General features: G+C 40.5%; 2 protein-coding genes across 16 annotated transcripts in view; one reads left to right on the top strand and one right to left on the bottom strand.

Annotated features, from left to right (window-relative positions):
• Window positions 1-2742: 2742 nt before the first annotated feature.
• Window positions 2743-5318, top strand: LOC113528102 (RING finger protein 222). Its single transcript, XM_026916453.3, has one exon. It carries the CDS (start codon window positions 4039-4041, stop codon window positions 4627-4629), a length of 591 nt encoding a protein of 196 aa, XP_026772254.3. The 5' UTR covers window positions 2743-4038; the 3' UTR covers window positions 4630-5318.
• A 38-nt stretch (window positions 5319-5356) lies between these two features.
• arhgap44a (Rho GTPase activating protein 44a) overlaps window positions 5357-25789 on the bottom strand; it is a 43258-nt gene continuing 22825 nt past the window's right edge. The window contains exons 2-23 of one of the 15 annotated variants that reach the window (XM_026916442.3): window positions 24916-24955; window positions 24575-24694; window positions 23695-23771; window positions 23489-23600; window positions 22452-22528; window positions 22256-22373; window positions 21907-21975; window positions 21698-21779; window positions 21370-21497; window positions 19538-19649; window positions 19175-19256; window positions 18410-18490; window positions 17662-17775; window positions 17386-17477; window positions 17087-17270; window positions 14685-14702; window positions 14349-14537; window positions 12782-13285; window positions 11220-11362; window positions 10516-10899; window positions 9941-9992; window positions 8748-8887 (exon numbers count right to left, since the gene is read on the bottom strand). In XM_026916442.3, coding sequence (XP_026772243.1) covers window positions 9985-9992; window positions 10516-10899; window positions 11220-11362; window positions 12782-13285; window positions 14349-14537; window positions 14685-14702; window positions 17087-17270; window positions 17386-17477; window positions 17662-17775; window positions 18410-18490; window positions 19175-19256; window positions 19538-19649; window positions 21370-21497; window positions 21698-21779; window positions 21907-21975; window positions 22256-22373; window positions 22452-22528; window positions 23489-23600; window positions 23695-23771; window positions 24575-24694; window positions 24916-24955 — 2734 coding nt within the window. In that variant the 3' untranslated portion in view covers window positions 8748-8887; window positions 9941-9984. Of the gene's footprint in view, window positions 9993-10515; window positions 10900-11219; window positions 11363-12781; window positions 13286-14348; window positions 14538-14684; window positions 14703-17086; window positions 17271-17385; window positions 17478-17661; window positions 17776-18409; window positions 18491-19174; window positions 19257-19537; window positions 19650-21369; window positions 21498-21697; window positions 21780-21906; window positions 21976-22255; window positions 22374-22451; window positions 22529-23488; window positions 23601-23694; window positions 23772-24574; window positions 24695-24915; window positions 24956-25789 lie in introns of all 15 variants that reach the window. The other 14 variants (XM_026916443.3, XM_026916437.3, XM_026916439.3 and 11 more) reach the window with 14 other exon arrangements.

The following is a 25789-nucleotide window of genomic DNA, read 5'->3' as shown; positions in this document are numbered from 1 at the left end:
TGCATATGATTACTGTTTTGGTAATGGTGGCAGGCTGTCCATGAAAGAATGTGACCACGTGACTAGTGTGCTGTCTATCTTTTAAGTCCATGGGCATAAGGTAGGCAACACATGATTTGTTTTAAATGTGAAACTCTTGGGCAAAATGTTTTGAGGGGGTCCTGATAGATGATTTAAACTTATAAATGGGAGGTTTTTCTGTACAGACTTTATTGTTTTCATATGTCATAAATAAAAAAGCAAACAAACAAACAAATGGCGGCATGGTGGCTCAGTGGGTAGCACTGACAGCTCCAGGATCCCCAGTTCTCCCCTGAGCGTTTTGCATGTTCTTGTCTGTGTGGGCCCCGGATCCACTGCAACTCTGACCACAATAAAATGGTTGCTGAAGACAAAAGAATGACCAAATAAATAAATAAATAAATATTCATATTGGGCATACATTCAGGTATTCTACTTGGATAATATGTAGGTCTGCAAAAATCACACTTTAAGAATTACACACCATGAAAACTTCAGTCAGCCTATCTTTTTTTTTTTTATCTATGAGATGTTTTTGTAAGCATAACAATTAAAAATACTGTTCAAGTTTATTTTACATTTTCATTTATTTCAGTCATTCATTTATTTCAGTCAGTAAGAACATTTTAATATTAAATACTGCTGCTATGGCAGTGCAAACCCTTTTCACCTTGCTTGTGCTCAATTAAAATAGTAGGTCTGTGCAATTCCAAAGCACAGATGTAAAATTTCACAATCTTTTCTTTACCTGTTATTTAACAGTGATTGAATGCACAGCAAATCTAACGATTGTGCATTAATTTTCATAGCTTCTCATGATATGGATCTTAAGACTATTATACAGCACAATTACATTGCCTTATCTGACGTGATGTATACAACTTAAATGACATCTTGAGGCCTGTTGCAAGAAGGGTATGGTTTAAAATCAAATGTATTCTGTCAACCTTACCATGCATTTATTTTTCATGTTTTGAATTGCTAGTTGCTGTTGTCTGACTACACTGTCATCACCGGAGCAGGTGCAGTTCAGGTCTCCTGCGCCATCGTGTGTTTTAGAGCGTAACAGCTGAGAAGTGCGAAAAAGAAAACAACAACAACAACAACAACAGCAAACAGTAAAGCTAGCTTAGGGAAGTTTTACCTCTGTTTACTGAAACCGACCAGGGGAACTAGGGAACTAGGGAACTCTTAGAGTAAGAGTGTTTTTTTTTTTTAAACTACTAGCAAAACAATAGTAGCATTGCTATTAGCAAAAAGTTCAATATGCTTCCATTTATTAAGTGTTTAAATTAAAACATCTTCCTTTGTATTATTTTATTTTCCTTTATTTTATTGTATATATATATATATATGTATGTGTGTGTGTGTGTGTGTAATTCTATATTTGTATACTTATTATCTTCTTACGATGTTTTCTTCACTCTTTTATTTTAACTTTTATTGTACTACTTGGTTGCAGAGTGTAGCTAGGGGTTGGATTTCAGGTTAGAACCGTGTGCTCAACATAACGCACGTGCGGTGCGGTTAATTAAACACGTGTCAAATAAGACGTTGTGCGCAGTAACTGCACTCTGATTAGACCCATAGCTCTACCCAACGCTTCCCTTACTTTGTTTAATAAACAGGATTAACCAGCGGGAATGCATTTGCTCAGGAGATCACGGCGGTAAACTTGACTTCACAACAGTGTCGTTATTTAAAACCCCCAGAATACATTGGCTACATTTACATGCACATCAGGTTCTGTTTAAGCTCTTTATTCAGGTTACAGCCATATTCCGAATACCATGTTTATATGTGTACAGGCATCGGAATATTCCTGTATACATGGCTGTTGTAAGTATGCCTGAGTTACCATTCCTAAATAACTAGCCTACAACTAAGCACCTGTTAGCACCCATAATTCCTTGCGGAGTGAGCATACGGATCTATCTCCTTTCAGTGGATTTTGAATAAGGTGTTTGCATGCAACAAATTTCCGATTAAAACAGGCATATTCCAGGCATGGGAATCGGAATATGAGGAATCAGAATATTGTCTTAACCTGAATCGGGCAATCGGCTTGCAGCGTTTACATGATTCAATACTAATTAGAATGTTGCCAAATTCCGATTATAATCAGACTACTGATGTGCGTTTAAACATAGCCACTGATTTCTATGGAAATTCTTTATCGCGAGGAGGGCCAAGGGACCGTCTACAAATGACGTTTTGTTTTACGTTAAGTGTCCTTAAGCGAATCATTGTAATGAATAATAAACTATTTACCAACTTTATATTAAAGTTGGTAATTAGTTTATGGTAAACTAATTACCATTCTGTGTAAACTCTAGAGACTGTTGTGTATGAAAATCCCAGCAGATCATCAGTTTCTGAAATGCTCAAACCAGCCCATCTGGTACAAGCAACCATGCCACAGTTCAAGTCACAGAGATCACATTTTTTTCTTCATTCTGATGTTTGAATGTAGTTATTGTTTGTAATTACTGGAAAGCAATTTATATACAGTAATTTATATAAATACTAATGTAATTTATATACAGCTAAATTATTGAACTGCAGTGCATTTTTTCTATTAAGTTAGTGGTATATTATTTGTACAGTTTGTCTATAACAGTTGATGAAAATAATAATATTAAAAATAATTTGCATTTGTATATTAATTAATTTATTTGTTAGATTTGTTTAATTTTATTCTTTTTAAATAAAAGCTTAATTTATATTTTAAAAGCTTTAAGTAAGCTTTCCATAAAGGTGCTCATTCTGATTAATACAGTACTATAATTTATGGTGGTTAATATAATAATGCTTGAAAGATTGTGCATGTTGCTCTGACCAAGGTAAATATTTCTATTTCTATTTATTTTTTTTATATTATAACTATAGCAATATAGAAACATTGAAAATGTCTGAAAACAGGAAGTAAAAATAGTTACAATCAACAATTGCACAATAATAAACATACTGTTCTGAATAAACAAAATGTGTCAAATTGTTTCCGGAATGAAAATTTAATTAAAGTTGAGCAATAGTTACTTTTGTCAAACACTCTTTTCACACTTTTCTTTTTTGCCGCACTTTTGTGACGGTCCCTAACGCATCAGCGCAGGACAACATACCCCGAATATACAGTATTTCGAGAAAGGACCTCGGAGTTGCCTATATTCGGAGAAAATATTCAGCTCATTTTGAATCAGGACTTCGTCGTCTTGATTAAACGATTGTAGTTTATTCTTCCTTTGATGACAAATCCATATCATGTAGTGTTACAATAATTTGGCGTGTGGTTCGTGCGTTATTGACCGGAAATCCCTGAAATGTCTGAATATGAAACTAACTTTAGTCTACTGCAGGCGGTAGATCTGGTTTTATAAGAGAAACTGAATTTCCAGTGTATTACTAGCATGTTATTATTATTATTATTTTTTTTTTTTAGCATTTTAGTGGTCATGAAAGTATGCTATTTTATTTCCTTATTGTTATTGTATGACTGATTGGTGGTAAATAGTGCTTCTACTTATAGAGCTCTATAATAGAGCACGTCACACTTACCGCACTTATCACTGTCCAGATCACGTGGTGATTCTTTTTAGCATATTTCCTCATCCCTCACTCCAATTAATTACCCAGCTTGATTGTACTGTACAGCCCCTTGAGCTACAACGCATGTGACAAGTGATCTATAAATGAAGTTTATTATTATAATCATTTATAGCATGCCTGATGTGTTGATTCTGAGAACAGTCCCACAGCTGAGGTTAAAATCCGTACAGCAAACTTTTCATTGGCTACACGCAAAAATGACATCGATACCGGCAGATTGTCTTTCTCGGTTCTGCAGCCCTTCCAGTTCGACAACATTTTGCCCACATGCTAGTGAGTCATTAATGGCGCATTTACGCAACATCTGTCGAAGAGCAACTACTTCCAGCTAAGTTAGTGTTCCTCCTGTGGAGACGTGAAGAGAGCATGCGGATCTGACTGTAAACATTTGTGTGTGTCTCTGTGTGTGTGATGATGGATGAGGAAGCGTACAACGCGGAGTGTCCAGTCTGCTATGAGGGGTTCGCAGACGCGGCTCGCACGCTGAGCTGCGGACACGCGTTTTGCCATGACTGTCTGGTCGGGACTTTTGTGGGATCAAACAGGGACGGAGTTATCACCAGAGACACCATCATCTGTCCCGTGTGCAGACATGTCACATTCGTTACCAGACTGCAGGGACTCGGCGGAAAGAAGGAAAAACACGCGAAGATGTTGGAGGTGCCGCTGAGGTTCTCTGGGCGCTCCACATCTGCTCCGAGATCCAGCGGCGGACGGTGTCGGCGGCTGGGACGCTGCTTGAGGTGGATTTCGTCCAGAATGAGCCGCCAGAGGCTGGTGTATCCTAAAGACTCCTCGCAGGTGTTCATCATAAGCGATCTGGGACGCCCTTTGGCTGAGGAAGACATTATTGATGTTGGGCCAAGTACGGTGATTCGTGAGAACAGCACTTATGATGGCTGTACACTGTGCACAACGTCACACTGCCTGCTGTTTCTTTTAATAATTTTCACTTTACTGGCTTTGATAGCCGCAACACTGCCTTGGGTTTTTCTGGCATAAGGATCATTGCGTTTTGGAGACCTTACTTTATTCTCTTATGATGGCATGTATGCTATGAGAGGTCAACGGATGATTACTGCACAATCTTTAATCAAGTATCTGTTTATCAATTATTGACATTGGATTATTTTCTGACACGCTTCAAGAAATACAGAGATCAGAGCGGATGTGAACTACCACCACATTTCATTTCACCAGCTTATTTTGTAATTATTTTGTAACTCCTGGTATACCTAACACAGGTCACAATGGGCTGCTTTGTCACCAAAGAACTGCTGATCCCAAGCTGATGAAAAACCACTGAGTTGTGCTGAGTTGTACCTTGAGCTCCTCTGCTACTAAATTATTAATATGAAAAAGGAGCAAGGTGAGCAAAAGAAGACAAGCCTGGCAGGCAGGTTGTTACTTTGCAAGGGGAGATGTTTATTGGATAAAGTTTCATCTTTTTTCAAATGTAGGGATTCTGAGAAGGTGTAAGTGTGCCTTGGTACTGCTTGCATGCCTTCTTTTAAGACACACCCTTGTCCTTCAAGCACTTCTTGTCACACAGGTTAGAAAATTACATTTCTTTTCCTTCATGGCTTGCCATGGACTCTTTCTATGGTATATTGCTTTTTATTTGAGATCTCAGTAACATTTACAAATGCCCTTTATAAGCAACATATAATCTTTGAAAAAACAGCATCTATATTTTAATAATAAAAAAAAAAAACAGTCAGACCAGAAATATTAAAAATGTAGAGTTTAATATAGATATCTATATCTGACATTCTGATCAGGATTGCGGTAGGCTTCACAGTACAGACTGTGTTGTTCCACTGATATGCTAAGCTGAGGGGATAGGAGGGGGAGGGAGGGGAGTGACATACAGGCAAAGTTTGTACAGAAGTTGTGAATGCAGGGGAGAGGCTGTACATCAATGGACACTGTGCACTTATACATAAATCCATGACACTTCTTTAACCAGCTGTTCACACACTTGCTATTTTTCACCCTCTCCCCAGTTTACTGATAACATTTAAGAGTCTTAAAAGAAATCAAAGAAACAGGAATCATGAATTATCTGAAGAGACTAAGTGCATGCATTGCATTGTTACATCCATTTTCTGCAATGTCAACCGAAAGCTTTCGGGGGTACAAACATATGATGGTTATATATGTTATGCATGTCTGGCTCTTGTCTCTTGTGTCATTTTTTTTTTATTTAATTCATTGAAGTACAATATAACTGAACTAAGGACCTGTGACACATGAATGTGGTGAACCTAACCTTGCACAGCAGCACCTGAATTCACAAATAAGCTATTTTCCTTAATAAAGAAGGAATGCAGATAAATGAAATAATTTGTGGTTCAATTGTGTAAAAATGTCTGTATTCCCTGTGGTCCTTGGTGGATTTGATCCCAACAATTATAGCAGCTGCATGAAAAAAAAGGTCAGAGAAAAATGATATGGCCTCAGGAATGGATTGCTATGGACTGTATGATTACAACATACAGACGAGTGCATTCACATCAAAATCCCCTCCCTCAATCCCCCAACATTTACACAAGCTTTCAAAATGACTGGCAAAAGCATCAGATTAAACGCAAAGAGTCACCTAAATAAAATAACAAACCATGCGTCTATTGCAGCTGCTATAAGGTATTGACAAAGCCTTTACCTTGTTGCAGGTCATTGTAAAAGTACAATTACATTCAATCAACACTCAATTTTTGAATGCACACCTGCCTCTTCATAAAACACTGAAGAAACCATCACAAAAAAATGTAAAAACCCTCAAATATACACAAAACTCGCCACTGGCTTCAGGACATAAATATCTATTGTGAGGGCACTTGCAATTATCATTGTATAATCACTACAGCTATTAAAAGAGTACTCAGTCACCAATAACCATCATATTAGAAGTAATTGAGAATGCACACTGAGTCATACCATATATTTCAGCAAAGAAGTCCTCTTGTCCCTGAAGTACATTAATGCTTATTCAAAGAAAACAATAATGAAAGCCATGACATTTGGGATTGCTTCAGAGTCAGGCTCTTGGTAAGTTTAAAATGCATGGCTCTTATGGCCACTTCTCTGTGAGGTTAACAATAGAATGTACTGTAATTGCACTTTCTCTGGCCCTATTTGTGTTCCACCTGCTTTCAAGCAATTCAGACATGACATACTACAGCATCTGTTGGTTTGTGAGTCTACTGACCAAACAGATGGCACTTCTAACCTACTGTCCAGCCTTCTTTTGGCTAAAGCTTCAGACTGGAGTGTTTCAGGGAGAAGGCAGCAAGACTATGGTGAATCATGGTAAAACAGAGCCTGCTTGTTTTGATAATGTCAGTCTGAAAATGAGCCCTGATGTGTAAAAGATACCTTTAAAAGGGAAGTCCATATAAGAAAACAAAGGCCCCGTAAGGTGGCAGTAGCCGACCAGATAGAGGAGAATAAAGGCAAGGGAACAGCTTTGGTGACCGACAAAATGACCAAATATATGGCTACAAATGACGAATGTATTTCTTATTGTTTTCTGTTCTGATGTGCCTTAGGATGACCCAAGTACCAGGGAGGGCTGCAGGTCTCCCTGCCATTTATTATAAAGTATACAATCAGTTCTTGTCTTGTTATAGTTCAGTAAAGCTATTCTTTTGTGTAATGCTGTTCACCATTATTTGTGTCTTTATGGAACTGCACTGTATCCAAATGCAAGGTCAGTAAATGCAAGAATCCAAATGAACACCAATTTGGAGAACAAAGGTTATGTAAATTTTGCAGTTCAGATTTTAGGGCTAGACTCCACTTAGGCCTTTGACATATCTGCATTTATGTTTTTATAGTTAGTGTTCATGGCTTACAAAAGTGCAAGAGCTCACTTACTCTGTGTGAATCTGGCGCCAAGTATTCAGGGACAAAATAATACTCCATTTCCATAGAACATTATCTCTATACAAGATAAATATGGCATGTAACACATATGAATATATAATTCATATTTGCCTTTACATTTGTCCTCTCATTAACACATATCTACAGATCAGTATGTACAATCTTTGTATTTACACAGAAGAGGAACCTGTCATTACACTTGTCCTGATAACGAAGTCAGAATGGGAGGCACAAAATACGTCTTAATGGTTTCACCTCTCTTTACAGCAGAACCAATCTGTTTTACAGCTGGCATCGGAAGTGTGAAGAGTACATACGTACCACTGACATGTCCTATCAAGTATTAGGACAGTGAGGCAAAACATTTACTATGATTTCTTGTTTCACAGATTATTAGTGTATTACAAACAACTCTGAATATTTTCATAATGTGCTTGATTTGATCTGTGCACGTTTAGACACTTAATTAGAAATATTGTCATGATACTGTCTATGCCAAAGCAGTGGTGTGTATATAGGCATGTGTTTGTCAGAGAGACTGATACATATATAGAGAGAAAATGAGAGAGTGAGAGAGAGAGAGAGAGCGTGAGAGGACGAGAGCAAGAAAGCCAAGGCCTCAACATTGTAAAACTGGACTTAAATAAAGTTGCATGCTTTGTGTCTTCAATTCATTTACAAGAAATGAAACCTGCCTACCAACTCAGACACTAAAGAATATGAGCAAATACTACCCTTTGACGTTTTGATCTCATGCTTCCAGCACATAGAAATATTATGTTCCTTTGGAGTCAACAAAATCCCCTCTGTGTCCATTGTATTGCAAATTATCTGCAGGCTCCAATAAGGCAGAAACAACAGAGTCGAACAGAGAAAAACCTAAACATGTAACGTGGCACATTCTTCACAACACAATAAATTCTGCAACATTCTTATAGTCTTCCATTGCTTGTCTTTGCTATGGCACAGCTTGTGAAGATGTAATCACATACCATGTCTACTTATCAGTGAGAAGAGGAGGTGATATTCTGATTAGTTACTGATAAATGTAAAGGTTAGAGCAGGCATATGTGTTTGTGTTGGGTTGGGGGTCCAGCTCCAGTGGTGAGGGTGGGGTAGGTGAGGTTGATGGAGGCCTGGTTGCTCAAAGGACCTCAGCTGAAGGTGGGGGAGCTCGGCAGGGCTAGTCAGCCACTGGCTGGGCTCTGGGGTTACAGCGTGGTGCTCTGTGACTCCTCCTCAATCACGCGTTCCCCCTCCGGAGAGTCAGCCACGGCCAGGGAGCTCCGGCACGGCGCCCCCACCCTGAACTCGTCGAGCAGGCTGTCCAGATTGACATTGATGGAGGGGATTTCCAAACTGAAGAGATCTGCTGATGGGTGGCAAGGAATGGCAGTGAAGGTGAGACATGTGATGAATACAAGCAGGACAAACAGATTATGGTCAGGTGGAGGACGAATATGATGGTGAGGATGATGGAGAAAGACAAAGGAGAGAAGAAGGGAAAGCAAATTAAGTTTTTGGTCCAACATTTGAGGAAAAGCCAGCGCGGGTTGGTTTAATGTGATTCTTTGAAAGGAGGAGGTTGGAAAGAGGGGTTGTTCCCTAACATTCTACACAGGGATTCTGTCATACTAAACTATTGATGAAAGGACTCATTTCATTTCAGGAGAATGCTCTAGGTTTGTCCTCTCCTTCTCAAAAAGTAGATTTAACTATCATTTAAAGGTTATTAATAAATCATTGAGTATTCAATTGACATGTTTCAGAATCATCACAGTTGACATTCAATGGATAGCCACCACAATAACCATAATGCTTTGACAGAGACAATGGGATGGGTGTAAAGCGAGGGAACCGTGCAAATCTGCGGTTCTCTGAGGAGCTACCGTATGGCCTGGGTTCTGATTGAGATGACCTCCCCTGTGTAAGAATGAGATGGACACGGACAGCAAGTGGAGCGGCGGTATTTCAGAGTCACCCCACAGCTGGCCCGGCTCAAAGAGGGTGGAGATTACCTGGGCCCACTCATATGGTGAGAAGCTGCCAAATGACTCTTAGGGGAGTGGTTTGGTGAACTTGGGGTGGGTCAAGAGCAGGGTCATTAGGATGGAATTCAGAAGTGACGACGTTGGTGGTCCGTAAGCCATGCACAGCCCAGTCCCAACACCATGCATAGACTACACGGAGAGAATGAGGCAGTGACAAACAGCTCCACAGAAAGAAAGAATCAAAGAAGAGAGAGAAAGGAGACAAAGATAGAGAGAGAGTAAAGTGTGAATATGAGAGAGCTGGCTGACAAGAGTGTAATGTACAGTGGGAACAGGCTGCAGGAGCCCCCAGACTCAGCCACAGCACCAGGCCCGACGGTGTGAGATGAGGCTACGGCGTGGGGCGCAGCTGCGCAGCAGGTTTTTGGGCTTACCCTAAACGTCCCCCTCACATTTAGCCCACACTCAGTGCCTGGCCTCACACAGCTGCAAGGTGCATAACAATGGCAGGGGACAAAAGAGTCATACATCAATCAGAGCGATCAGGAGAATGACCGACAAGACACACCAGAGGCTCAAATGAGAGAACATACAGTCAGTGCCCACACAGCTGACCACTAGTACCATACACAGAGCACAAGCCTTACTTAGAAACAAAGTCTGAGTATTGTGGAGATTACCAAGACAGCTACTGAACTTTATAGTTAGGCTGCATAAGGTAGATCCTGGTATTCTGAGTACAATCCCTTTATACTCCTTATTCAAGTGGTTTGTATCATCCTGAACATGACAAATGAATAACAAAATACTGGTCTTAAAAGAATTAAAGGCAACTTAACCTAAAGGCACCTCATGCTCACCATGAAAACAAAATACAGTGAAAACACTTCACATTTTTAGGGAACCATGGCTTTTCAAAGTCCATCGCCTGCATAGGATGGCGAGACAGACAGTTTGAGAGAGGGATGCTGTCCTCCCGCTCTTGCGGTTGTCATTGAGACATGTTTACCTGTGGACATGCTCTCCCCGGGGGACAATCCGTCCAGCAGGCCCTGTTCCATTGGCTGGGGGACACTGGGGGGGATAGTGGGTGGCTGTGGTGGGGGCAGACTTGGTCTCTGTCGCGGTTTGGGGGCGGGCCGCGACTTGTTGAGCGTGCCAGTCAGAGATGGGGGAGAGGACAGGAGAGAGTGGGACGTGCCTAGTGGGCCCTGCCCAGGAGAGGTGGGGGGCACATGCCCCGGGGCACAGCCCAGGCCATACGGGGACGGGGTGCTTGGGGGAGTGGGGGACAGGCTGACCGGGGACGGCTGACCTGTGGACTGGTCGGACATCGCCCCTGACTGGCCATAAGGAACCTTGGGTGGCACAGGGGCCAGCTTCTTCGAGGCTGCTGAGATGAAAGAGAGATAAGAGAATAGGAAGAACAGAGATCAGATTCACAGAATGAAAGACTATATGATTCTAGAAGAATCTATATCAACCAACTCATTTTAAATGTCTAGTAGTAATGAGCCAAAATGCCTGGACTTTAGGTATAATCTTGAATCTTTAGTAGACTTAATGAAGCTGCTGGGATGAGTGCCAAAGTTTATAATGCAAATCCAGTTGCCTTTCACGACTACTAGATATCTCACTTTGCTTAATAGATCATGCATCATATTAGTTGGTTATATCAGATGACTTTAAAGAAAAAAAATCACATGGACAGACCTTTACGCAGGGTGTGAGGGCTGTGCTCGGCTGAATGTGGTGATTGGCTGTTGCTTTGCTGGCCGACAGGGGGCACTGGCTGTCCTGCCGCCTGCACGGCCTTATGGCCAATCACAGGCGAGAGCTCCTTGCTCTTCAGAGTGCTGGGGAAGAGACAGAAATATGATGGCCTGCCAGAGACTCACAGCTGCTATACTCTTAATGAGGAAGGGTGCACGAAGACTACTCACGCAAGGCTTATTCCACCTCCTCATATGGTCCAAAAATAAGTTTAGGTCACTGTGAAAAATCTGAGAGTCTTTGTATAATTCTAAATCCATGAAATAGTATTGTTAAAATTGCATTACTGATGTCAATATTCTCAGCAGCTTTATTTGCCCTTGTCTTCAAAGACAGAGACACATAATGGGGAATTGAATATATTTCCAATCTCTGTCAGTAGGAGGGGAATAGAGTGTCCTTGTGTAGACTAGCCATCCACCTACAACATCCCACAACTATACTCACACACACACAGGAAATGTATCTGTACTGCAACTGAGTATGTGTAGGATTCCTAACCCTGACAGCTCTACTTAAGTGGCCAGGCTGTTAAGTCTACAGTTGTGTGGAGAATGACTTAATCTGTGTAGTTTCCTGAGCTCTACATGGACATCATCTGAATGGAGACTGATGGAAAAAGATGAGGTGAGAGAGACTCTATCAGGCAGGCTTGTTCTCAGATACAGGGAATACAATAAGGAGACTCGCACTGTCCTTCTGCTAATAACTTTACCTTGCAGTGATGACTATAGATGCTTAAGAGTTTCAAAATAGGAAACAGAATCATTGTGCATTCTTCTGACCTTGTTGCAACTTTTCGAACAACTTGGTGACAAAACCAGCACAGTATGCGATTTCCTACTCAATTCAATGTTTGGCCTAAATGTATCAGGAAGGAAGGGTGTGAGCAATTGAATAGGTTTACTTATTTTAAATATTTTAAACGAATTTGGTTAGTATCAAATATCTCTATTGTGTTAGCATTGAGGAAAAAATGCACTTTGCCAGCATATCAATTTCATATTGCCTTTAGTAGCCAAGCTTAATTATGGGTACATATACTGACCTTCAGCTCTATACAGCTGACTTTTTTTTAATGCCTTTCCAGGCATCAATATCTTTCTAATTTCACAGCTAGAAAGGTAGCCATAATAGGCAAATGCAACGCGCAATGCATCGTCTGACAGAACGTATGCCATAAATAAAATAATACGACACTATATGACCATATGCAGGGTTATCCATGTTTTTTTTTATTTCTAATCTATGGCAGGATCCACTTTCTCTAAAAGCCAGTAACATCCTCAGTTGCTAGGCAACCCCCGAGAGGCTCCCCTGGACAACGAGAATGTTACAGAATCTGAGGTATGGCGTTGAAAAGAGCACTATAAGCATAAGAACAGAAACAAAAAGAGAGAGGGAAAATTTGGTCTTAAAATAGGAGAGCCACTGTAAGGGTAGCCATCTTGGTGTGTATGTAGCCGAGGTCAGGTGGGTGGGAACATACAGGCGGTATTTACCTAGGCAGCCTGGGGGGTCCTCGTTCGCGGGCACATGGACAGGCAGCCCACGGAGGGGGGCCGGATGTGGGAAGGCTAGGGGGGTTTCCGAGGGCCACTTCGTTGCGGGTCAAAATGAGGGGTGTTTTAACGTAGAGTGGGGAGGTGTTCACGTCTGGCAGCTCACATGCTGGGCCGTGTTTGGGGAAGTGCAGGCAGCTGGGCTTGGGGTTGGAGTTAATGTCGAGAGAAGAAGAGGAAGAGGAAGAAGAAGAAGAGGAAGGGGGTGCCTGGGGTTGAGGAGGGCCATAGCCGGACCAGCGTAATTGGGAGGGTGGGGAGTCAGGGGGCTGTGACTCGGGCCCTGGGGCCACTGGCCGTGCACAGGGAGGGGGTTTGGGATAGAAGTGATGAGGGGCGTGGGAGGTGGTGGAGGAGGAAGGGTAAGGAGGGGGCGGCCGCTCCTCCCCGTGGGGCGCATGGGCATGAGAGGGGTCCGGCCGGTGGGGTGACACCTCGTTGGAGCTGCAGATATTAAAAAAAATAAAGAGCAGACAGAGAGAGAGCTCTAGTAACTGCACACGCACACGGATGATAGCACTAGCCGAAAGTGGATTTTTTCAGACCAGCACTGACTACTTCCCTCTACTTTTAGAGAATAGTTTACTAACTTATTCACATAATAGGCTCGCAAAAGAAACAATAACTGCATCAGGCTCTGATGAAGAGTCAGTCAGTTTAAGTGCGGGACAATGGCAAAGAAGCATAGCACACAGGAAGCCTGCTAAGAAGCCAAAACAATGAATTAAAAAGGGTGTGGGGGCTCAGCGTGAGCATTCAGATTCCACTGCACGAAAAGTCCTGGATATGAAAGAAAAAAAATATTGCTCTCTATTGAGCTGAGAATGACCTTGTGTCTGCGCACTGCACCAAGTCCAGGACCATTTTTCCATTTAAACAGCCAAGCTCAGCTCTGACCATCACAGTGAGTTGAGTTCAGAAAATAATTAAAAATAATTCTTTTATCTATGGCCATATTCTCTCTAGCAAGCATTTAAACACAGCGCTCGAATAGCCTGGTGCATTAACTAAACCCAGGGCAGTTGAACACAGACACAAAACCCTTTCATAGACTGAAAGAGTCACAGAGGGGAAGGACAAAGCCAGCCAGACCTACAGCCATCACAGACCCAGGGATCAACGTGTTAGCCACAGGATGACGGTGAAAACCAATGGTACAGCGCAGATGAGAAAGTTAGTGGGTTTAAAAAAAGTCACTGGCTCAATCATGATTCATGAAATGAAATGACTGTTAAGCCACAGCATGGATGTTTTTTGCATTTGGAAACTGTACAGACATTTTTACATGAAATGTCTAACATAAACTAACATCCCTACCAATTATACATGTGTTTGCCATATAATAATGATACAATTATGCATGTATAAACATTGAGAGACTGGATTTGTAGACTAGATAAGAAGAAAAAATGTGATGTTATAAGAAAGAGTTTGAAAAGAATATTGACATATTTGAATATCTGAGAAGTGATGGTGGGGATTAGACAATGAAGAGGCATGGACTTACCTAGCCCTGTCTACTGGAGGAGGGGTGGGAATGGGGGATGTGTTCAGCTCTCCAGGCTGCTCAGTTATGAGTGTGTCAGCGGGTGATCCAGGCGGCTGGGCACTGGGAGGGGTGGATGAGGCTTTTCGAGCAAGCGTGGATGCACCTTTACCCTTCACCCAGGATGTGTCCATAACTCTGACTCCCATACTGCCCCAGACAGAGAGAAAGCACAATCAGCCGTCCATACCATCCAAAAGACAAATGCAAAAAAAAAGATTTAACATGCTTCAAGCCTACAAACATACACAGAGAGGTAATGTTTATTACTGGATATATTGAGGAGGCAAACAGTACCTTTGTATTTTCCTAATGCTGCATTTGTAAGGACAGAGGAATGAAGGTTAGATGTCGGATTCAAAAGGTTACTGGCTACTCATAGTCCACTGGATTGGACCAGATGGGTATTAGAGAGTAATGATGCAGGGAATGGAATAGAGGACAAAAAAGAAATATATATAATTTAAAGTACCCTAAATATGTAAAGGATTAAAATGATCTGTGCTGAGTAATACATGGTTTAATATATTTTTTAAATACTCAAGAAACTCCTAAAATGATCTAGGAATATTTCTACACATTTACCCACCTAAGGAATAAAAGTCTATAGAGTCTGTAAATATGCATTATATGAAAATTAGAAATGCCTGATGTGCTTGTGCAAGCCCACACACTGGCCTCTCCAACTTCCTTGGTTACATTATGCTACACGATTGACTGTAGAGTACTACACTCCATACACAGTACCATATATAAAGACAAGATGTCACATTAGGGAAATGTGACCATGTACAGTATGTGTGACGTACAGACCAACTCAGTACAAACAGAAGACATTTGTTCAACAAAGCCAGGGAATTGTTGAGGTATCTGAACAGTATGTTACCACATTTGGTACAGCTGTACAACTGTACTGTAGTTAACTGTAGCACATAGCTAACCACCTGGTTTAAATACCAATAAACTAAATTTGTCACAACTTGTTTTTCTGTGTCGGAATATTGCGATGCATTGCCATATTTTCAGCATTTTATACAGTAGACAAACCTGTTAGCCAAAATACCATAATTCCCAAAATTCTGTTCATCACTAACATTAGCTAAGCTATTTATTAGCTGGCTAGCTTTGCACACCGGATCTGTGGCTAAAAAAGCATGATACTGGTCGTATTCAGAGTTGGCGACTTAAGTCCAAAAGTTTTTTTAGAATCCTTGCAGGGAAAGTTACGCATATTCAGACATGGGTTAAGCACCTGCTTAAGTTTAATTTCTGAGTGCACCATTCAGAATATGCAAATTACCTGCGTGTAGTTCATGCCTGTAGTGTAGTAGTAGTGCATGTACTGTAGTTCAGGTTGCAATATTTTTCTTGAGTAGAAACATCCAAGATGAGGGGTTTCATTAGCGTCTAGACCACCACCTTCAAAAACAAGCGCTTGCCTTTAAGCCCGACAAAAATCAGGGATAAAAAATAAATACTGATCAAAACTTCTGAACAGAGCTTAAGTCTGAGTTATGCCTGAGGTATAAATAGAGTTGTGTGCAGTTTCAGTATTAAATCCTCACTACACAAAAAATTTCCATATTTGACATTATAGGCTCATGGAGCCAATTTTGTGACATCCCGACCTGAGCTCATACATAGTCCCAGAATAGTTTTAACAGGAGTACTGAGAAAGCCTTTTTGTCAATGGAAAATATGAATTTAGCTCTGTGTTAAATAAAAGTTTTATTCCAAGGCATCCAAAAGGAGTTTTGAGTGGACCGATAATTGATGTGTAGTGGTAATTAAGGGAGGAGGGGGTAAATTGAGGGGGGGATATGATAGAAAAAGCCATATTTTGACACAATTAGGTAGAGGCAAGCATCTGGAGGTGAGAGCAAGCAGGCCACATGAGCAGCTGGCACTTTCCCCTGCTGTGTAGCTATTAAGTCTCATTAAGTCTAATTAGCCCCTAATTCAAATTCTTTGGACAGATAGATATATAAACAGGGTGATTCTTTGACCTTCAACCAACAAAACAGCTTCCTTAAGGTCTGGCACATATGCTACTTTTTGTATCCTGATACAAAATATTTTTTAAAGCACAGAAATAAGGAAGTTTACATATATTTTCTAAAATAAACTTTCATGAGGGCGTTTACTGGAAAGGATTATTTGAGTGTTCCAGCCAGTGCCACCATATGCAGTAGTTTTCCACCTGTCGACGCATTGCAGGAGGAGGCTGAGTCTCCCAACCTTCAGCAGCAGTGAATGAAAACTCAGCTCTCGCCTTCCATCACACATCAAGCAGGTTGCTATAGAGACTGCACTGGCCCAGCAGTCTTTGTTTAAACAAATGGAAGTTGTGGGAGTTTGGTGTCTCGAGGCCTAAAATCTCACCACGGCAAAACTCCAAATCGGAACAGACAACACAATAAAGTCACTCAGTAAATGCATAATCTATGCCCCTGTTCGACCAAATAATTATGACATTAAAAATTAACTTTTTTTCTTCTTACCTCTCCTTTCTAAAATTTGTACTACAAAGCTTGGCCTGTAATGAGCTATTGGCAAGATTCTACTTGAGAACACTGCTGCCTTGATGGAGACATGAGAGATGCAGAGAGACATTGGATAGCAAGAGTGTGTGTGGGAGTTGTGCAGTGGGAGGGAAAGAGAGGAACAGCTTGTGCAGGGGAAAAAATATGAAACCCTACCCATCCTTTTTGTAGAACTCCAGCATCATGTTGTCAGTGGCAACACTGAGGGGGCGTCGGCCTTGGTCGTGCGATTGCTTGCGATCTGATTGGTCCATGTCTGGCGAGGGCATGGAGCTGTAGTTGGAGTTGTGGTTGGTGTGGATGGGGCTACCGTAGCTGCCTGTCAGGTTGAACTCAATATCTAAGAATAGCAGAAGAAAACCAGTTCAAATCTCTCTCAAGGGGTAGACTGGTATGTGTGAATGTGTGTGCGGGTGAGGAGAGAGCGAGAGAAACAGATTGTGTGTCTTTCTCACCTCCTGGGAAGAACCAGTCGGCATGCTGGATGATAGGCTCAATGATGCCAACGATTTGCAGAGACACTGTGGTCATCATTTCTGTCATGTTCCTTAACACAACAAATGACCCATTTAATCTTAAAAAAATGACTAATCCATACTTTTTTCTTAAAAATATCTAATTCCACATAATTCACTAAAACAGTAGCTCCAGCAGTACACATAATGTTATTGTGTCAACCTTCAAAAAATTGGACTCATAATCCGTATGAAAAAAACAGGGCAGAGACTCACGCTTCAGAATGCGTCCACAGCAGATTGGGTCCCAACACTATTGCAATGTTACCAGGCGTCATTTTGTTGGCATCCTGGTATTCAGTGAGCTTGGCTAGGAATTTAATCAAGTATCTGTGAAAGACAGAAGCAGAGTGAGAAGTAAAGAAGTAAATATAGTTTCTACAGTATTTCCATAGTACTTCAAGCCTGCATCCTTTTCTTTCATTTTCTATTTTGGTCTCTGAGTCCTATCAATATCTTACATCAATATGCTAACAATAGGATGTAAAAATGGTTCATACACAAGAGCCCTTTTATTCTTGGTGGCACTGGTGGTGGCTACTATGCTATGTTTCAAACTGTGATCTATAGAGAGCACATCGGGAGGCTAGAAAATCCACTTAAGCATGTGCATGAGTCTGCTATGTATAAGGATAACTTTACCTGCATAAATACTGATATAACTTCTGAAATTAAGTTGTCAATTCAGAATATAGCCCTGTATGAATAGCCTAATAAAATGGTATGTTTAAGCATAATGTGTTTAAAAAGACTTTGGCTAAAATACTAACACAGGTATCACATAGTACTGGTTTGATACATATACCAAGCATAACTGATTAACAATATATACTGCATTAATGATACTCTGAGCACAACCCTACCGACGATTACATCAGTGTCCTTGTCTTTGTTGTGATATTCATACTGCCATCCTCACAGACTCACAAATAAAGACAGCTGGCAAACAGCCAGAGGTACTGACCTGAAGTTGCTTAAATTGACTGTTGGAAGTTTCTCACATGCAGCCAGGAGGGCTTGGAGCCTCTTGTCCATATCTTGAATACTGGTGTGGAAAATTGGAAAATGAGTGTTTGAATACTGTAAGTTGTGGTACATAATTCAGCATTGTGATGGCTAGAACTGTAAAATGAATTACTATTTAAGTTAAGTGCATTCACTTAGGATGAAATGAAAAAAGCAAAGGGATTTATTAGGTTTCACAGATGTTCCTTCATTATCATAACAAAAATGATCAAATAAGGTATTTTAGTTCTCTCTTTTGAAATGTGATATAAATATTTTCCAATAATTATATGCCTATCCTTTGCTCTTATAAATACCTTCAACATCTGGTTGTTACAGAGAATGTTACCTACATATGTTTAATTTTTAATCTAGGAATTCTGTTTTCCATAAATAAACTATAAAGTAGAGGTACAACAAGAGTACAAACCTTTGCATTTAACTATACGTATATCATGATAAAAATGACTTGATAAAATTATATTAACATCATGCTGCCTATAGGTTCAGTACTATTACCATTAATAAAGGGCCACTTCACTGTATTTTTAATGTTTAAACTGTGCTTCAACTGCTTACATTCTTAATTCAGGTGAAGAACTTGTTCTTTTCCATTGAGCCTTTTCATAATTTTAGGAAAAAACTGTACTCTATAGTGCAATTAGGCTCCAGCAGGGAGCTGATTTGCCCTGGTTTACATGCTGGTACTTCAGCATCTACTTACTTTGAAGCCTGAATCCACTCATCATAGAGCTGAGAGGTCATTAGAGGTTCGGGGAGTTCACGGAGATATGACTTCAGAGCTCCTATAACAGACGAAAGGAAGAGGGTAAAGTAAATAAGAAGTAAATAAGAAATAATAGGATGTAAAAAGATAGCAGGAAGACAGTTAATGTTAATGTTAAGACCTGAAATGAGGCATGATTTGCTTTGCTCTGATAGACTGATAGGAGGTAGAAAGAAGAAACAGAGAAAGAAAGAGAGAGAGAGAGAGAGAGAGAGAGAGAGATGCCTCTGCAAATGCTGCTGGTCTGCTTCTATCACACTGACCAGGGAGCAGGGCTGCGATTAAGGAGATTTGGCTTACCTGCTATAGCATGTGGATCTGCAGAGTATTCCTGCACATCCAGGACCCCGCAATCCAGAGATGCCTTCAGCTTCTTCAGCTTGGATGCTGAAGGGGCCACACGGAACAAACCCTGAGAGCACAGTGAATCTCAAGTAAGAAACTAATTTCTACTGCAATGCAAAGACTCACACATAAGCATCTAAGCAAACAACAAGCACTAAAATAGAACAGAAGTGTCAGGGAAAAAATGGTGTTGTGAGATCTTGTGTTTTCATTATGAAATCCACCATGTACATCTACCAGTTGTATTATTCTTGCTGCCAAAGTATATTATAGTTTATTCTAATGAATAAAACTATTCTAGTGTAAGTCATTAGAATGCAGCGAACTAGTAAATTTTACCACAGTTTTTAGGTGTTAAGACAGACACAAAAGATCATTGGTGTATTCTGTTCATACAGGTAAATTAGCTAAAAATAGATAAATAATGAAATAATGTAAAGTCTTCATAAGTATATTATACTGTATCTACTACGAATTATCTAGTAACTACAGTATAACTAATAGAGAAATTGGTTATGAGTGAGGAATGTCTGGACTTGCTGTAGGGTCCTGGAAGTTTCGTGAAAATTCTTACATACACTATAAAGTTTGTAGACAATCACACCTATGTGCTTTTTGAACTTCCCCGTTCAGATTTAGTCCCCCTTTGCTGTTATAATAACCTCCACTCTTTTAGGAAGGCTTCCACTAGATTTTGGAGTGTGGCTGTGGGGATTTGCTCATTCAGCCACAAGAGCATTTGTGAGGTCAGGCACTGATGTTGGATGAGGAGGCCTGGAACACAGACAGTACATTACAGTCATCAGGCATTACAGTTCATCCCAAAGGTGTTCAGTGGTGTTGAGGTCTTGAGGTGTTGAGGCTCTGTGCAGGCCACTTGAGTTCTTCCACTCCAATCTTGGTAAACCATGTCTTCATGGAGTTGCTTTGTGCACATGGAGCACTGTCATGCTGGAACATGTTTGGGCCCCTTAGGTCCAGTGAGGGGAAAGTGTAATACTACAGCATACAAAGACATCCTATATATGTGTGCTTCCAACATTGGGGAAGGCCCACATATGGGTATGATGGTCAGGCGTCCACAGACCTTTGGCTATATAGTGTATTACTTTCATAGTGATACCCTGGTAACTGAAATTATATATAAAAAAATCATTCTTGTCTTTATAACCAGTGGTCCCCTTACAGGCTGAAAATCCTATTTAACAACATCTGTAGCTTTGCCTCAACTTGTGACGCAATAGCATGGATCTGATCTTGTATTATGTAGTGGTGTGCTGCTGAATGTGAAAGCAGCTACATGGCTTTGAATGCTCTTCTTAGACACTCTTTTCAATCATATGTTGAGCCAAATTTTTCTATCTTTTACAGCATTTATATTAAATACTTGTAGTTCTTTTTGTTAGCTAGATTTACTGTTACCATTAGAATAATGTCAGTATCTAGATTGTGTTAGGCACCTATAAATCCATGGTTAAAAGTCATTCAGGGATATGAAAGCAACAAGACCCTGCTGTCTTTCACCACTGACCTGATACTGGCTTGCCAGTGGCTTATGGTATTAGCCAACTTGATTTTTTATGTGCCAAGCATTTCTCTTTCATCACATTGATGACCATCCAAAAATAATCAAGATAGCTAAGGACCGATATTAATATATAGTATATGATAATGTTGATGTTAATGGTGATCCCTCCACCTTAGCCACACTTCTACTCTCATCACACACTTGGAACATGTATGAGAAATCGAGAGCGGATATCCTTGTCTGACCAGCAGGTTCTCACCTCCTCCTGCATGCCACACTCCAGCAGCATGGTGACACATGCCTCAATGGGAAAGGCTATCTCTCTGCCACTGAGGGTCAGATGCTCCTCTAATGGCTTGCCATAGGAAGGCTTCTCTATCCAAGCCTCTGAAATACACCGATATTTCACAGTGTAAATACCTTCTCACCTTCAAAATCACTATTTTCAAGGTAAAAATTGATGCACACACACACACACACACGCACACATGCATGGTTCACTGATATTTCTTGTGCATGCACAAAAAATGAAACCAACAAGCTGATCTTTTATAAGCTGGCTTTAAAAGCCAGATGGAGAGACTCACCCTGGTGAGCTTTGATCTGTGGCAGCACACTCTGCAGAATCTCTAGAGACTTCTTGTGATACTCTGCTTGAATCTCTATAAGCTACAGAAGATTTGAGAGACCAAACAAGTTGTTAACACCTGCCTTACTCGCCTTTGCTTGTCCTGTTATGTTCAAAGCAGTCATTCTATATTATATTACTATATTATATCCAAAAATGAGCACTTGCCGTCTGAAAGGTGTTTGCATAGTCTATTTCTTTGGCCACAAAGTTGTACATGTCCGCTGACAACTGGTCCTAAACAAAGTAAAACAAAAATAATTAATAATTAATTAATGATCCATTCTACAAAATTAAAATGAAAACAATTTTCAAAAACAATTTTAATCACTAGTGGGTTTACTGTGCTTTTTTAAAAAAAATAAGTTAAAGAGCAGGAACTTTTTTATCATCTAATCGTTTTATTGCATTTACACCAAGGTGAATCATTTTAAACAAAGAGAATAATGACAGCACTTTATTGTAAAATGTCACTTATATAACAGTTAATGGAAAAATGACAGGTAGAGTGAGCTACCCTGCAGATCTCCATGCGATTGGCCGTCTCCTCCATCTCCTCTCGGAGCGCATCTGCTTTGGCCCCGGCTGGGGGAAGATTGCTGGGGTGACTAGAGGACTTGCATGACTGCTGCCACCTATCGATAGGGAAAGTAAAGGACACAGTGAGTCCACGAACCACCAAATGGAACAAGCATTTAAAAAAACCCTCGCACCTTGTCCGTGCCGAATCCATGTCCAAAACAAGCTTGGCTAGATGTTTCCTCTGTTTCTGTATGTTGGGAATGTCCACCTATTTTGATACAAAAACATAGCTGAAAATAAAATACCTTTAAATAAAATAAATTAGTCCACAAAGTGCCTCACAGCTTCATGGTCCCTGGTTCAATCCTGAGCTCAGGTTCCTGTCTGGGTGGAGTTTTACATGTTCTCCATGGGTCTCTATGGCTTTTCTCCATGGATTGCCCAGGGTATAAGTGTGTGAATGTGTGTGATGTTCTGCTATGGACTGAGGTCCCATTCAGGGTGTGTTCCCACCTCGCACCCAGAGTTCCTGGGATATCCAGACCCTGACCAGGATAAAGTGGTTACTGCTGATGAATGAATGAATGAATGAATGAACAAATGAATGACAGTACATAATAAGAACAAGCAAAAGAGTCTTAGAGTCATAGCTGGGCAGGGTGTCAAGCACAAGCATAGATTTAAGGAAAACTTAAAGATGAGCTTGAAATAATCTCTGTCCTAATCTCTGCCTGCTACATCTGTGGTATGTGGGCAATTGTGTTTATGCATTTTAAATAGATTTGCTGTATGAGAAAACAAAAGGAAAACACTTATTCACTTATATGTTCCTGCACCTGATACACTCATATCAGTGCCACACAAACTACCCTTCCATTACCATGGCAGTCTCTGCTGTGCTGAGAATGGTCCACCACTCAAATAATATCTGGTCACCAATGGTTCTATTTTGTCCCTTTTCCATTGATGGATTGGGTAAAAAGTCATCACACATGGTGCGTATTAACAGTTGGGCTATGTATTTTAAACGTTTATTGACAATGTTACAAGTTCCCTTAGTCTTCCATCGTAAGTTTCGACTACATGCGTAATTTGTTCTCTTCTCAGTACAGAAAAATGTCAAAATTCCTGTCCATGGTAACTGATCATACACCACAGAGCACTTGAAAAACACTGAAGTATCAATTTAATTTGTTTTCATATAATGCTGAGAGAGGGACAAGTTTACCTCAGCCAGGACATAGAGAGGTTCCACCACATCTCTCTCCATCTGGAGCTCAAAGACAATGAGCTCCTGGGCCAGCTTCTCTTCCGTCTCCCCACATAGCTTCAGCATCTTACTATGAGAAAAATCCGGGAAAGCTTGAGTGTAAAGGGTAAGTCTAAACTGGCAATATTGTAACTGGAAAAAAAAAACACCTCGTAAGGTCTTACCCTAGCAGAGAATCATCCCCTAATACTGCAGCTCCCTCTACCATACACTGAGCCAATGTGGTCAGGGGCAACTTTTTCTGATTAGAGACAAGTAGAAAAAAGAAAAGAATGTTATGACATATCTATTTTTACATATTCTGTTAAAATCTCCTTATATCACAGCACTGTTGAATTTTCATATCTAATTGCTGAAGGCGTCAATTAATATTCTATAACAGCAGCTCGGACAGTAGTTCCGGCTGCAATTCCAACCACAGTTCATATTATTGTGCTTGTTCTAATGCATTTCTATAGTAACAGCTCATTCATAGAAACTTGTATAGCAGACACTCTACATAATCTAACGCTAATTATAAATGGATCAAAATTATTTTTATTTAACAAAGCAAAATGTCTAATCACTGACATGGTGATGTTTCTTTAAGGAGATGGTTATTTATGGAAGGAGTCTCTAATGTCAGCAGTAATGTAACAGTTTTCTGACATGGGAGAGTCTTCAGGACAGAATTTGCTTTCTGGTTTCTTAGTGACATGACAAGCTTTTTGACAAGGTTTTTTAATGGCAATGGCTAATGACTGTTTATAATATAAGGAATAAGGAATAATAAGGAGCTAACTTGTCTTGTGGACACTCCACAACATTAAAGTATAAGTAAGTAACTATAAATGGTTAAAATGTACCATGTGTTGTTCATTAATTAATTAAAAATCGTAAACACTGGCAAACTGCTCTGGTATAAGAGGAATAAAACATTTCAGGACATGCTGTTACTGGAAGGTTTCTGGGTGGTCTGTTTACTGTCAGGGACACTTCTTTGAATGTTTTCCTATAACAGCATACCCTGTTGTGTTTTATTCCTTACATATCAAAGCAACAAACCGAAGGTGATTTGACTGATCTCTTGTCCACATCGGCCCCTTGCTGTCCCTGCAGGCAGGCTGTGAGCTTCTTATGTGTGCTGTGGGAGACCTGCTTCACCAAGTCCAGACGCTTCTCCACCTGATTTACACACAAACAGTGATGAGGAGGTGCACAGACCCAGCCACCCTCCCACACAAACTGCCGAATGAGTCACCCAACACCACATGCATGCACAAATACACTCTGCAAACATATTTATGCTTGAGAAAAAAAATCTATATAAAACACATTATAGCAATATCACCAGAATAGACATACAAAACATCTATAAGGTAGAGTAATATATCAGAGTGCCTTACTTGTAGTAGATCATCACTTAATACTTCCGTTTTTTCTGCCCTGTAATGTGGATAGAGTGGAGTAATTAGGGTGGTAGGGAGGCAGAGCATGAATAATTTAAGCAAAACAAACTGAACAAGTCACACTGAGGGTCATGTTATGTTTTTCCAGTAATTACACACAACTCAGTTAGACTACTAATATACCTCATATGTGATTATTTATTCCGTTTCATATCCAAATACCTATGACATTTGCCCTGTTCTGGACATAGATAGAATGATAATTTCTAACAACATTGTTCATGAACTGGAAGACATTCAGCAATAATATTGTGCGTCAGAATGAAGTGGACAGTCGTCTCCACCCTCCTGTTCCCCGGCTCTGGTAAAGAATACATCACTTCTCACCCTGGGATATGACCCATCTGGGCGGAAAGGGATCATCATTAACCCCAGACCACACCTATGCTCATGACTACAGTGTTTTAGAGTGAAGTCATGCAACCATGGGAACCTCATAGGGTGTTTAGTAAGCAAGAGGAACTGGCTCTTGGGACTGAGAGCTAACCTGTGAGCACAGAAAAAGCCAAAGCAACCGTGACCCCAGTGACTGTTCAATCTGCATTCCAATCAGTTCTCACTCCCAGTGTCTGTACCATGGACAGTGTGAAATTACACGTGTCAAGAGGACATGTTAGAATGGCCATGTGGGGTCGGTCCTCACTTTCTATCACTACTCTGGATCTGCCTGCACCAAGTCTCAATCTACTAGCATAGCCCATATGCCTTGCACATACACACAGCAGAAGAAGTTGCCATGGTAGCAAATGTCTCCGAATGAAAAATAGAGAATAACACATCTGGGCTAGGACAGCAAATATGTGTTATGGTT

Source organism: Pangasianodon hypophthalmus, chromosome 13 (assembly GCF_027358585.1).
Source record: "Pangasianodon hypophthalmus isolate fPanHyp1 chromosome 13, fPanHyp1.pri, whole genome shotgun sequence".
NCBI lineage: Eukaryota > Metazoa > Chordata > Actinopteri > Siluriformes > Pangasiidae > Pangasianodon > Pangasianodon hypophthalmus.
Note: the sequence above shows the minus strand (reverse complement) of the source record. Positions and strands in the feature narration are given on the sequence as shown.

What these genes read in the sequence shown, in the direction of transcription:
- LOC113528102 (XM_026916453.3), top strand. Translation starts at nt 4,039, where the DNA reads ATGATGGATGAGGAAGCGTACAACGCGGAGTGTCCAGTCTGCTATGAG.